General features: G+C 36.9%; 1 protein-coding gene across 1 annotated transcript; it reads left to right on the top strand.

Moving 5' to 3' along the window:
• Window positions 1–13297: 13297 nt before the first annotated feature.
• Window positions 13298–14758, top strand: C6H8orf48 (chromosome 6 C8orf48 homolog). Its single transcript, XM_066235209.1, has one exon. It carries the CDS (start codon window positions 13480–13482, stop codon window positions 14272–14274), a length of 795 nt encoding a protein of 264 aa, XP_066091306.1. The 5' UTR covers window positions 13298–13479; the 3' UTR covers window positions 14275–14758.
• The last annotated feature ends 455 nt before the right edge of the window (window positions 14759–15213 follow it).

The following is a 15213-nucleotide window of genomic DNA, read 5'->3' as shown; positions in this document are numbered from 1 at the left end:
CAGACAGTAAACAACTAATTACACAGTTGTGAATTTATTTATGGCGTGGTAATTACTCCATGCGTATTCTGGGTACAAATGGAAAGCATGAGTCCTCGGGGTCTGAGGGAAAGGCTTGTCTGAAGAAGTGATGGATGAGCTGAGACCTGAAGGATGCGTACTGATCAGCTGGGAGAACGGGCAGGAGGCCGGGAAACGCCGCTGCGGAATGCTGACTGTTATGGCATTCCCGGGGGAACTGTCAGCTGCTTAACCGATTTCCTCTCTCCTTCTTCCTCAAGTATTTTTACACAAAACCTTTAGTAACTGTATTAGCAACTGTTTCACTGTTTTGTTTTTGTTTTTCCCAGTGCACATCAGCTAATGGTTTCAGAGTACATAAAATGATGAGACAGTAAGACACACGAAGCGGGGGAGGGAGGGGCGCAGTCTGAGCCGAGCCTCATTCTGCTTGCAGTGTGTGGCTCATTATTTAGAAAGGAATAGAACTGGAAAGAAGAAAGAAAGGAAGTGAAGGATGTGGGAGGAATCTAGAGGCTGTGAGGCCAACTTGAAGACAGGTGCATTAGACCCAGTGAAAAATAATGGTGTCCTACACCAGGAGCTTTGAGCAGGGACTGAGGAGAAATAGCAGTTGAGAGAAGTGTCAACAGGATTTTGTGATTGATTGGAAGTATGCGGTGGGGAGAGGAAGGGCCTACGGCTGACTCCCTGGACTCAGATGCCTTGACTCATTTGTGGGTTTCTGCTCTCTGTCTCATGAGTTTTCAACCTCAGAACCAAACTTCTTGACCATAGTCCAATTACCCGATCTCTTGTTATTGTGTGATTACTTTTAATATATAATAATTCTAGACTGGCAATGGTTTAATACCTTGAAATATGATACTTAGTAGCAGTGAGAAAAAGTATAGAAAATCAAATTTCTTACTTAAAAAATATGTGTTTTTTATGGGCAATGGAATACAATATAAGCGGAAGTATGTAGCTGGGCATTCCTTCTGGATTCCTTTTTTTGCACTGTGTGCCTGAGAACATGATGTTTCTGAGTCACCGGGCCATTGTAGAGCTGATTGTGAGAGATATTTTTTATGCTTGGAGATGGGAAGGGTGTGCATGCCAAATAAATGGCAAAAATACTACCTACTCAAGAGAAGAATTTGGAACTCAGCTACAAATTGCCAAAACTATTGACAAAATAGCATGACAATGTCACTTGGAATTTTTATTCCAAAATTGAAATTTTGCTCTTGAAGACAATTCTGAACAACACAAGTTTTGAATGAAAAATGGGGATGTGGGATAGATATATATTTTATAATTATTTATTTGTTAGAATTCAATAGTTTTTTAAAGAATGCTCTAAAAATATCTTAATATGTAGGTGCTAGCAAGAAGTAATTTAGCAATTAACTGAAAAAACTGCAGGTCTGACAAAATGTATTCATGTTATTATTGTTTTGATTATAATACAAGTCTGTTATAATGACATTACATATGTTCTAAGAGGAAATAAAAATCTGTCGCTAATTCAGATTATGGCTTATTCATTAAAGGTATTTTCTTTAATCAAATGTTAAAAAATTTGATAAAAAACATTAAGAAAATTTTTTTGCATTGACCTGAGAGAGAAAGAGAGTTACCGGGTAGGAGAGAGAAAGACGGAAAGAGGCATCAACTCACTGCTCCACTTAGTTGTTCCACTGAGTTGTGTACTCATTGGTTGCTTCTTTTATGTGCCCTGACCCATGACCTTGGCTCATAGGAGGACATGCTATACATTGAGTCACCAGCCAGGGCTGATAAAAAAAAATATTAATCTAAAACTATAAAGAAAAGATAAAAACAAAATAAATTTTTTGTAAAGACATGCATTTGTACTAGATGAGTTTAACAAGTTTGACACATGTGCTTTAACAAAGGAAAAGACAGAACTTGACCTCTGCTAGCTAGAGCAAAGGCTGGCATTGTGAGATTTGTTTTTCTGGCATTTATATTATGTTGACCTGAAAAGTTTAAAAATCTTGCTACGATTGGAAGAACAGAAGATCAGAAAAAAAATATATCAAGGTGGTAGAAATGTGGAGCTAATAGGGCCTATGGAATTATGTGTTTGAATTACTTTTTTTCTTTCACTTGAGGAAGTAATTGTATGTCTGCAGTGATTTGTTGTTCAAAGTATTTTTACATATTTAAGTTAACAACTGCTTTAGACAATCATCCTGGGTAGGTAAGATACAAATGTAAAACTTAAGAATCAAAAAAGTAAAATGCTTATTAAAAATGAGACAATTTGCCTGACCAGGCGGTGGCGCAGTGGGTAGAATGTCGGACTGGAATGCGGAGGATCCAGGTTCGAGACCCCGAGGTCGCCAGCTTGAGCACAGGCTGATCTGGTTTGAGCAAAGCTCACCAGCTTGGACCCAAGGTCGTTGGCTCGAGCAAGGGGTTACTTGGTTTACTGAAGGCCCACAGTCAAGGCACATATGAGAGAGCAATCAATGAACAACTAAGGTGTCACAACGAAAAACTGATGTTTGATGCTCCTCATCTCTCTCCGTTCCTGTCTGTCTGTCCCTATCTATCCCTCTCTCTGACTCTCTGTCTCTGTAAAAAAAAATAAATAAATAAAGGAAAGAAAAAGAGAGAGACAATTCATAATGGAGGAGCCAGTATTAGAAGGATCTCAGTCTTTAGATTCCCAGTTCAATCTAGTGTAGAATTGTAATAATGATGGTGTCCATAGCACCTACCCTGGATTGGGTAATAAGCTCTTGTCTACGTTATCTCATTTAATAATTAACACCACCCACGTGATAGATGCTGTTTTCCTTTTTATATTTTAAGAAAAAAAGATGAAGAAACTGGTGCAACTCAGGTTTAAAAAGAGAGTTCATAATATTCTCATTTTGAAATTTATAGGCTCTGAAAAACCTTTTAACTCTTCTTGTTTATACTTAAGTTAACTGAAACACAGTTTTGTAGAAAGCGTTGGCAATCACTTTTGATTATTCTTTAGGTCACTTTATCAAAACTTGCCTTGGGACATACCTATATAATAGTAATTGAGGGAAGGAAGATTCCTAATCAGATAACACAGTATGGGGATAACATGTTAAAAAATAACAAGTGGACCACTTTTAATACTTCTCAGTTATATATAGGATTAGGCAATTAATTTTAATTTATTTGATACTTTTCTCTTTATTCGGGATGAATGTTATTCTTATTTTAATTTCTAGAATGTTAATTGTCATCACTAGACTTGACATAAAGGAGGGACTTGCAGGAGAGGCTCAGTGGCTTTCACCTCCAAGCTTTTATCTCCGAGTGGTTCAAAATGATAACATCTTGGCTTTGAGGATGCTGTAATACCAAGGGAACAGACAAAAACAAAACCAGAGAAAACAAACATGCAAAAACAACTTCACACACAGCAGAAATTAGTTTAATGACAGCCACACTTATTATTAGTAAAGGGTCGCACAAGTTTGATGCCTGAAATTCAGCCACAGAAAAGACAAGAAACAGCCACTGCTAGCCAGAACAAAGACTGACATTGTGAGATTTCAGTGGCATAATATACAGGCTTCAAATAAGAGTTCTGGTCAGTGCGACATAAAGGAAGTGCTTCATTAGCTATCATAGTGCATACCTCTCAGGCTTGTACCACGGGGCAGCATGCGGCAAGGGCATGGGAGCAAAGAATGAGCTATTCACTCAGGTTTCATAATCTCGCTCTGTTTCAGCCTCCTGGGTTGACAGCTTTCAAGTTAAGCATGGAAGGCTCTAAAGAAACAGTCTTACATTCTTCAGTGATAGAGTTTGTTTTTGGAAAATGCCTATCTAAAATAAGAAGATAAAATAAGTTGAGCCTGTGAGCTCAATTTACTACATTAAATGTCTCTTCAGAGCATAGTGATATTTTTATGATTACATTGAACACTTCAATAGAATAGTTCTACAGAAAGATTGGTCTCAAATGAGATTATGTGCAATTTCTATGTCATTCAACCCTATGCAATCATATGAATATTCATTTTACAGTGAAAGCTTACTTTGTAAGTAGGAAAATTACAGTAAAATGCTTCTGCAGAGATATTGGATAGAAGAAAAAATAGTTCTATGTAGTAATTTTCAGGAAACCACTGTGAATTCCAGTCTTTTTTTTTTTTCCTATTATCCAGAACTACTTCTGTCCCTCAAGGAGAACACAAAACTATATAACACAAATTCAAATTAATGGCAACTTTTCTGAATTCACTTCATGCTTCCTCTGCCTTTGAAGAGAAATACATTATATTTAGGATCTGATTTATATTAATTTCCTAAATGTCAAGGTCAGTCTTAAATTGCATTGCCTGTGGGCTCAGGGTCTTAACTGCATAAAATTGCATAAAGATGCTGAGAATGTTGGTTCTGAATTTGAAGTACAATGAAGGGAAAGTACATAAAGCAGTTATCTATTGGCGCAATGCTAAAAAAAACTTAGGTATCGTGTTGTTTTGATATAATTTTCAAGAAAAATAGCAAAAGAGATCATATAATACAAATTCACAGTTAATTTTATATGTTGAAGAATATTACCATTGATGCCCTTAATATACTGGAGGTATTATTTCTAAAATAACTGAATAATTTATGACCTACACTTGTTTGGAATTTTACCAGTTACTCAGATGGAGCAGTGGGAAATCATTACTCAATGCCTAAAAACATTAAAAGTCCTGAGCAACACCAAACAAAATATCTTAAAAGAAATGTTTTAAAATGTAAATTCAGAACTTTACTTATTTTCCAATAAGAACAATACCTTCTTAAAACAGTAGATGCAAGTAATCACTTAACAGGTTGGCCAGTCAAGTTTGTGACAGAATCTGAGAATATATCACACTCCCAAGGCCCCTATGAGCCTCTATTTAAAACAAAGGTACTTCTTAATTACCATGCAAATAATGTCAACCTTACAAGAATGTAGCTCTAGGTACACCTATAAAGCAGTCTGTCTTTTCTTAAGTCCCTGTGTTAAACAACATTAGTTTTGTCCTTCTGCCAATCATGAGCAGTTTTATACTAAGTTTATCTTGGAGGCAAACTGTCTAAGCTTTAATCTGTTTTTTGGAAAACCAATTATAACCCCTTCACAAATTCTTATGCTGAAGTTCTAAACCCCATTTTCTCAAAATGTGACTGTTTTTGGATATTGTCTGTATAGAGGTAATCAATTTAAAATGATTATTTTATTTGTTTAGGCCATTCAGTTTGTGGTACTTTATTCTAGTAACTGTAGCAAATTAACATATTGTACAAGAAATAAAGAATGATCCACATTTCTGGTGATTTCTTTTAAAAAAGATAGCTGAGATTATGCTCATTTTTTTTTAATTTGAAGAAATATGTGGATTAAAATTATGACATTTGGAATGCCTAGGCTCAATCTGTGTTGCTAGCTTATATTATAACACTTCTGTTAAGTTTATTTGCTTGTAATTATTTAGAAAAAATTTAGGTAAATGTCACATTATTAGAAATTATTTAAAAATAAAAAGCACTATTTCTGCAGGATTTACTTAATTTTATTTAAACTTAAGTTTTTAAAACACAAATCCAGATAAAATGAACAGTGCTCTGGCAATATTGAAAGAACATAATAGAAAATTTATTTAAAATCTACAATTGGAGAATTTGTTATATGTTAATTTATATATTTCTTCAACATTTTATCTATGTATTTATCTCCCTACCAGAGATTTGCAATACTAGCCTTTTATAGGACACTTTTGTATCATGCAGATCATTCTGAGTTTTTGTTTTTCTAAGTTGAAAATACTTCTGAACGAGAAGTTTTATGTATGTTTTACAAATCCAAGACAAAGATAAAGTTACTCTAAGCAATTCAAGCTTTATGAAAGTAAGACACTATAAAATAAAGATACTTCAATCTATAGCATTCCAGTATACAAATAATACTCAGTTAAATGATACAGGAGAATAAACAACTTTGTTTACAAGCACTAAAATACAAGTGTATAAAGTAAAACAAAATAAAATTCATAAACTCAAGAAATAGACAAAACCTAAATAAAGAAACCTATGTAAAAGATGCCAAAGTATACTTGAATACTCGGAAAAACATACCACATATTTCTGGATCTGAAGACCCAATTTAAAAGAATTCGCAATGTTTATATATTTAGTGCATTTCAATAATGTACCATTATGTTCTTTACTTTTATCTTTCAGCAAGACAAGGTGGTTATAAAATTTATTTGGAAAAAGAAGAACATCAAACAATTCCTGAAAATAAAAGAGAGGCGTCTGGCCCTATGAGATGTTAAAACATATTATAGAATGTATTAAAACAGTATAGGATTGATACATGAACAGAAAACAGACCAATATACTGCAGATATTAGAGTTGAAATTACAGGGAAAAAACACCCTATGCACATATAAGAATTTATGATAAAGGCAGCATCTAGGCCTTGGCCAGGTGGCCCAGTGAATAAAGTGTCATTCCATTGCACTGAGTTTAGGGGTTCAATTCCCGTCGAGGTTTGTATAGGAAGCAATTAATGAGTACACAACTGAATGGAACAAGCTGATGCTTCTCTTTTTCTCTTCCTTACTCCCTCTTCCTCTCCCTTCCCCCACCCCAATCGAAGGGGGAAATAATAAGGCACATCTAAAGATAGTAGGGTAACAAAAAACATTTTGTATGTAAGTATTGTTATGATCACTAGAAAACCAGAATGAAAGATACAAAATCAGACTCATTTTCATACCATAGCAGAGAAGAAACCATACAAAGATCAACGTTTTAAAGCAAGGGAATAAAACTTATCACAAATACTATAAGAAAACATGGATAAGACTAAGGAGGCAGGGACGCAGTGGAGAGAGCATTGGACTGGATGTGGAGGACCCAGGTTTGAAACCCCGAGGTTGAGCGTGGGCTCATCTGGTTTGAGCAAGGCTCACCAGCTTGAGCCCAAAGTCACTGGCTTGAGCAAGGGGTCACTCGGTCTGCTGTAGCCTCCAGGTCAAGGCACATACGAGAAAGCAATCAATGAACAACTAAGGAGCCACAACAAAGAACTGATTCTTCCCTCCTGTCTCTCTGTCTCTGTCACACACACACACACACACACACACACACACACACACACACAAACCAACAAAAAACATGGAAAGTTTATTTATAACCCAGGAGTAAAGAAAAATTTTCTAAAAGTGACTGAGAAACCAAGAACAGTAAGAAAAAAGATCGATAGACTTACTATATGAAATAAAAAAATCTATCTTTTGCCTGGCAAACAGCATTAGCAAATAAAAAGACAAACTGGAAAGATCATTTGCAATTTATGTCATGGACAAATGGATAAAATTTCAATATTAAAGTGCTTTTAAGCATTTTTAAGAGTTAAGAAAAATAAAACAACAATCTTATGAAAATATGGGTAAAGAAATGACTAGACAGTCCACATAAGAAGAAAAGTAAACGACCCTTGTACCTATGAAATGGTGTCCAGTCTCAATAAAAAAAATAGTTGTAAAATTCCACTGAAATTCCACTTCTCTTTCATTAGATTCATAAAAATCCATAAATTTGAGTCCATAATCTATTGATCAGGCTCTTGGGAATAGGCACTCTGATACATTTGTAGCAGAAATGCCAATGTATACCCCTTATAGAGGGAACTTTGGAAATTTGTAAAGAAATTACATATGCTTTTATCTTTCAATTCACTAATATCACTCCTAGGAACTTTCCTGGAGATTTCACAAATCCAAGGAAAAATTTTGATTTCTTATAATAAGGACTATGTCTATATGCTGATGTGAAGTAATATCCAAGATATATATATATATATATATATATATATATATATATATATATATATTTAAGAAGAAAAGAGCAAAAGAGTGTGAAGCAATATGTGGAGCGCGCTAAACACTTCCTTGTAAGAAAGGGGATACAGATGCACATAGATTCACATTTCTAAAAAGAAACTTAGAAGACTAAATCAAAAGTTTTACATAATGAATTTTCTGGTGGGAATATAATGGTGATTACAAGGAAAGCTAATCTTCTCTGCCTACTCCTTTTTTTTTAATTTTAAAATTGTTTGTACTTTGAGAGTGTTATGGAGTGAAAGAGCTTTGAGCATCATAATAGCCAAATGGACTGCATGGTCCTTGATTCAAAGACTGTACCCTGTTAAAAGGCATTTTTTGAGAAAATCAGAAAAATTCGACTACAGAATAATTGTTAGATGACACTAAGGAATTATTATCTTTTAGATATAATAATCATAATTGGTTTTGCTTTTTAGAAGGTCTTACCTACTAACGATATAAATGGGAGTACTTATGCATAAAATAATATTATGTTTTTAATATGCAGAAGCAGGTTAAAGTGAGGAAGATGGATAGATATATCAAAAGCCTTAAAACTGTACAAGCTGTCTACGGCCATACCACCCTGAACGCACCCGATCTCGTCTTTGAAAACTGTACATGCATTTTGACTTACCAATTATAATTTCTAGAACTTATCCTAAACAAATAACTATGTGCATAAAGACTTAATCAGAGAAATGCTATTCCAATAATTTTTAGGAACCAAAAAAGGGAAACACTTTGTGTTTAAGTAATTTTATTAGTTAAATCAAATAATGCAATATAGCTTTTAAAATTATGTTGAAAATTTTTTTATAAATTGAATAAAAAAATGTTTATATCACTAATGAAGAAAGTAGTTAATAACCACATAATTCAATGAAGGCAAAGTATTAAAGTGTTTGATAATTATGTATAGTGATTATCTTTAGGAGGTAAGTTTTACTTAAAAATTAATATTTGTGATTTATCTTTACCTTAAGTTCCTACAATAAGCATATATTACCTTTGCAAAATAATAACCATTAAAGTAAAAGGTCTTCATACAGCAATTAATCAATTTTAAAAAACAGAAGGAAAAAAGATGGAAAAGTTTGAGGTATTTTTTTTTTTAATTTTTCTGAAGCTGGAAACGGGGAGAGACAGTCAGACAGACTCCCGACAGGGATCCACCCGGCACGCCCACCAGAGGGCAATGATGCTCTGCCCCTCCGGGGCGTCGCTCTGTTGCGACCAGAGCCACTCTAGCGCCTGGGGCAGAGGCCAAGGAGCCATCCCCAGCGCCCGGGCCATCCTTGCTCCAATGGAGCCTCAGCTGCGGGAGGGGAAGAGAGAGACAGAGAGGAAGGAGAGGGGGAGGGGTGGAGAAGCAGATGGGCGCTTCTCCTGTGTGCCCTGGCCGGGAATCGAACTCGGGACCCCCGCACGCCAGGCCGACGCTCCACCACTGAGCCAACCGGCCAGGGCCAAGTTTGAGGTATTTGAGATATAAAATAATTTTAAGAAAAATAAAGAACAACTACAGCACTGTAAGTTGAAATCATTTTTTTTTATCAAGAGTGATTTAAGATTCTTTACTCCACTAAAATGATTTCTTTCTCACAGTGAGATCTCTGATACGCTGACTTAGCCTCTTAAGAAAGGAAGCCTCTTAATATTTCATTCTGCTTGATCTATAGAACCGAGTACGGTGCTGTGAAGTTTATGTAAAGGGTAGAATATTTTTGAAGGCTCTGTAAACATAATTTTCTTTATTCATAAACTAGATTTTATCTTGGTACCCTGCACAGTGAAATGGCTCCAGGAAGGGATACAGGCCAAATGCCACCTTGCTGAGGAGGATGCTATAGTACCTGGGAGAAGTGCTTCCCTGACAGGCAGAAGCAGAAAGTGTGCCCTCCTCCCTTTTAAGAAAGAGATGAAAAATGGAATCAGACAGGAGTTCTTGATTTGTTTTGGTGCCCTTTCTCTGGAAGTAAGCCTTATAGCCACAAAGCACGTTTGTCCGATTGTTGAGAAATTGCTGGAAGAAGAGTTTTGCCCTGCTCCCCATTAAGAACTATGAGGAAAGAAATGATGACTTCAGGACAATAAAAGTAGTGCTATAGTGTGGTTCCATAGGGACACCTGACTTGTCTGTTTCTTCCTATCCCCTCCTACTCACATCCCACACGGTCTCTGCCACAACGTGGTCTATAAAGGACTCTGACTTTCCCATCAGCTGCTAAGATGTCAAGATGCTTGAAATTTCTGGAGGGACAGCTTGTCCGAGGAAGCCTGCTGGAAGATGGAGTGGCAGGGCTCTGGGCCATACGGTGACTGTCAGAGCAGACTCCCCTTCTCCTCTGCCATTTCCCAGCATGGTTTTGAAAGAAACAGAGCCAACTTCCAGGAGGGAGGCAAAGTACCAGTGGGTGTCAAGACAAGTGGATGTCAAGATAGCCAGGAGAGGTTTTGACAAATTCCACTAGCCTTGGACTTTGTCAGGACCCTGGAAGGACCCTAACTAATTGTGCCTTGGTAGAAAACAGCACAAGCCCAAGAACCACCTGCACTATGCTGTGAAGACCAGCAAAAGGATAACCACAAAGTTAGGGCCCCAAACACTAAATGCTCCGAAGATAGTAAAGGTTTTCCCTCTAAGTAGGCACCATCTTAGAAAGGAAGAAATAGTTCCTTAAGGTGTTAGGGTTAGCATTGACTAATGTTTGCCAAAATGAGACTGACTTAAAAGAGAATGTCTGGGATGTCACTAATTATCAAGTTAATGGTTTTCCACAGCTATCAAAATGGGTGAGATCTTGTAAAGAAGATTACATTTATAACAAGAAATAAAAATGTAGCATTTTCTTTGTTTATTTGAGTATTGATTGAATAATTTGGTTTTAATTTTATTTTTAGATAATTAGTTTTAGTTTTGCATAAAAAGATTCCACTAAGGTTCACAGACAGTTGCTAAATAAAGAGTAAGTAATTAAAAGACAAAAGTATTGAGATGCTAAAATGTTGTTATGAATTTTCTGGGGAAGCTATAAGTATTTCTTGTCTGTCAATCCCATGATCTTTCTTTTACAGATAAAAATGATGCAAATACAATGTTTAAAATGTCATATTATGTTCTTTTTTCTGCAAATATTGATTAAATCTGTTTTCAGTATAGCAAGTTGGAGTGATTTGTTTATAGTGGTGTAGTATAAAAAGATCTTAGATAAGATATGAAAGTTGCAACTCTCCACTCCTTTTCTCTTTATGCATTCTTGTTTTGTTTTGTTTTTTCTCTCACTTGAAACATCTAATTTGAAAAAATAGTGTAAGGCATTTTACTTGTTCACAGATTGCTTAACAATCTTAACACTGTGGAATATGGATATCTTGTTAGTAGTGCTTATTTAATGGTCTGAGATTATCTTTTCACATTTACATCTCTGAAAATTCTCACATAGAAGGAAGATCAGAGGCAAATATTACTTTTGTTTCATATATAGAAAAGAGATAAAGGAGTGTGGATTTTAAGTAGAGTTGCCTTTAAACTATATTCTGTGATAGTGATGAAAGTTGACAGTGTAAGATTTATACAGAGTAAGAGTCTCCATGTTTAAAACCAAACTTTGACCTCTGTCTTTGTGAACTGTATTTGGTAATGGTAGTACTGTTGAGCTATGTTACTTCCTTAGATAATACATGTTGGAGTGTTAAACAGTTTACTGGATCGTGCTAGTTATTGCAAAGAAATTGGGTAATTACAGGATATTCCCCCAAAATGTATCTGCTTCAGAGGAAAAGTTATTCTTAAAAATATTTAGCATATTAGAAAATGTGAATATACTTTATTTAGAGCATAGCTCTCTTGCTCAGTGTTTTTGGAGATAATGTGTCTTATGAATTAGGTGTAAATATTTAGGGAGTAAGGAAAGTTTTAAAATAAAAATTAAAATAGAAAATCTTGAGCTTTTGAGATGCTGGAAATCACTGGAACTATCCACAAATTATTTGCTACCTGTTTTTAAAGACCAATATTTATGATGATATATAATTTAATTTGAATAAATGAAGTTGGAATCTTTTTTCTTTATTATGAATCTGGCTTATATAAGAGAGATGTTTTTTGAACATAACAAACTTTTGAGTCTTTGCCAAAGTGAATATTTTTGAAGTAACATTAAATATATTTGGCTAGACTTGTATAACAACACACACACACACACACACACACACGCAGAACTGAGCAAGGAAGCCCATTCTCTTGAAATTCTGAAATAATAATCTGAAATACCAATACGCAGATATTTGTTAAGACCCAGAAAAAGCCAGTCTGCATAAATAGTATTTTATAAAGTTTCAGAACAGTTGTTCATAAAACTCTATTGTGTTTTTAAAAGAGTTGTTGTGAAAGGATATACCATAAATAAGAGCTGAAGTGGGGGGCGAGAGGGTCAGGAAAAAGAATAGCTTGAAGTTCCTTCAGTTGGTAACACAAAATCCACAGAAACTGTGAGAGGTAATACTTATTTCTGCTTCCACAGTAATTCAGCTCATTCACTCAGCAGAGATTGACTTCTGTGTGTCAAGTACCTGCTGAGTTCCCGGCATCACTGAAATGGTTTCTGCTCTCATGGTGTTTTTAATCTAGTGGCGCGATTTGATAATAATCAAAATACTATGACAAATCCTAAGTTGTAAACTGTGAAAGAAAAGTTGTCAAGTGGTTGGTAGCTGGAGTGGGTATGCAGTCCTTGACAAAGGAAAGGGGCTTGAAGGAGCAGCAGTAATTAACCCTATAAAGAGGGAACAGGGGGTCGCTATGCCAATCGGAAAGGCCCTACTGCACCAAGGACCGAGAAACTATGACTTGGGAACAGCGTAATTCCTACGAGTGCTGAAACCCAGAAAGTTGTGCACGATGAGGCTGAAAAAATGGGAGGAGCCCTGTCATGCAGAAGTCTTCTAGGATGGGCTCAGTGTTTTTGATTTTTATCTTAAGATATGGTCTATATAAATAGGTGATTTGGCTATTTGACGGGCAGACTGGTTCTACATTTCTGTTTGCGCTTTCTGGCACGCCGGGGTTTCAGGTTTTGATTTGTTTTGGATCTGAATCACTTAGGTGGGGCACTCTTTCTGGGATTAGTCAGCTGCCTATCCTTGTTGGCCTCACACACGTACTCTTGTTTGACACCTGCAGAGAAGCTGTTCGCAACCTTTCTCGCGGATTACTAGATTTTGTACTTAAAATAGTACCAAAAAGAGCAGAGCAACCGCAGAGCAATCGCAGACAGCCTACCGGGACCCGAGCACGAACTATGCAGGCGGAGCCCGCGCCGGGGAGGGCGGGGCAGGGGCGGAGCGCCGCGCGGAGACCCAGTGCGCATGACCGTGCCGCGTTGCCAAAGGCGACAGGCGGAAGCGGAGCCGGGCTGGGCTGGCGGCACCCGGAGGGACTATTCCTTTGATGGCTCAGGCCTGACTGGTTCCTGAGCCAGTTTTGACCAAGGCAGGTGAGGAGCCGAGTCTGACGCAATGTGATGGCCATCTGCCTAGAAGCTGGAGGATTCAGTGAAGCAAGCTGACATCAGGGCCATGGCTGACCGTTCTGATGAGACGGTGGAGCCCTTCCGTGATGAGGTGCGGAGTTCCGGTTCACCCAGCTCCTCTGGAGGACTTCAGCCCTGGCCCCAGAACTTGGGGAGCAAACCTGAGAATGGAAAGCCGACTGCTCGCTTGGACTGTCAAGATAAACATTCTGACCTTTCGGAAAAGAGGTTTAGTTGGAAATGGATCAACTACCTCAAGGGCAAAGAAACTAACTGTGGACGGTACCAACCAGACATTAAACTGAAGACAGAAACCACTGGGGCGTCTGATGAACAGTTGAAGGCCCTGCAGTCTTTCTGCACCTTTAAAATAAACCTGATCCGTCATAAAGCAAATTCTGAGGAGAAAACGAGCAGCAGACAGAAAAAGCTGCAGCGTAGATTGGATGCAGAAGCTTCAGAGGCAGTTGCCCCAGATTGTACTGTCCCTGATGAGCTTTGGAACAGAATCTGTTTAAAAAACATGTCAGCAACACTGAGACAGGCGGCAAGAGTTAAGCAACATGTTTCTTCTAGGTGTCCCGATTGCACCAGAAAAAGAGCAGAATTGGCTCAGTCGGCCTTCTTGAAACAAAAGAGGACTTTACTGGAGTCACGTTTACTCCAAGAGAAAATAGATGAACGTCTTCATACTACAGGCTTTCTTACCCGTGTTAGAGAAGCACATCAGGGCCTCCCAAGGCTTTCAGATGACCCCAGAATAATCTGGAAAAGACTGAAGGAGCAAAGTCAGGAGAGATACTCTGGGTTTGAAAGGTCAGATAAGGAGCAGAAGATGTAGATTGGAAATAGTGCTGGTCATTCACCTTTGGCTTTACCATTTCTCAAATCACTGACTCTGACCAAACAGATCATGCTGTTTATCAATGATAATGTGTAATGTGGGTAGATGTTTTTGTTGTGCATTTGAATAATTGTCATTTCTATAGGCACTTTGGAAACCAATTTAAAACTTGACTGTGCTTCCTTCACAGATTTGAGTACTAAAACCTTTTGATCCAATAATTTTTTAGATTATAGAAGAAAGCATTGAAGTTAGAATAGTTACAAGGTTTTTTTTACAACAAACAGAGATGCTGGTAGTTTGGACTAGGATTTTGATGGTACAGTTCGAAGTACAGAAATATAAGAGGTGCTGGAGGTAATAAATGATCTTGGTGAAGAAATGCATATGGGGATTTAATGAAAGGTAAATGTTAAAAGTGTTACTAAGTGTTTAACTTGTGTACTTGTATGAATAAATTTCATTACATTATATATAGGAACATTGGATGAGAATCATGCTTGATGAAAGTGATGAGTGTGATTAGAATCATATTTGATGAAAGTGATGAGTGTAATTATTTGGACATAATTGGTTTGAGGTATATTTGAGACATTCACGCACTTTGAGAGGTGAGAAACATTTGGTTATCTGTGCTTGCAGTCTGGAGAAAAGATCTGGTCTAGAGATTTGAAATAAAGGGAAAGGGCCACAGATCATTAGCATACAGTTAGAGTTGGAGCCATAGATGTGGTAAGCTCTTCTGAAAGAGGGTTGAGTGAGAAGTGAACAGGAAATATGACCAAGTCCTGAGAAATCCAATAATTAATGGCTGGATAGAGAATAAACCAACAAAAGTTTAAAATAAATCATCATAAAAGGGTAAAGAAAACCAGGAATGTGTAGTGTCAGCAAAGAAAGAGAACATTTCAAGAAGGATGGGTTTCTGAGCATGCA

This window comes from Saccopteryx bilineata, chromosome 6, assembly GCF_036850765.1.
Source record: "Saccopteryx bilineata isolate mSacBil1 chromosome 6, mSacBil1_pri_phased_curated, whole genome shotgun sequence".
Lineage (NCBI taxonomy): Eukaryota > Metazoa > Chordata > Mammalia > Chiroptera > Emballonuridae > Saccopteryx > Saccopteryx bilineata.
Note: the sequence above shows the minus strand (reverse complement) of the source record. Positions and strands in the feature narration are given on the sequence as shown.

Bases quoted from the DNA above. Each gene is read 5' to 3' on its own strand.
- C6H8orf48 (XM_066235209.1), top strand. From the start codon at position 13,480: ATGGCTGACCGTTCTGATGAGACGGTGGAGCCCTTCCGTGATGAGGTG.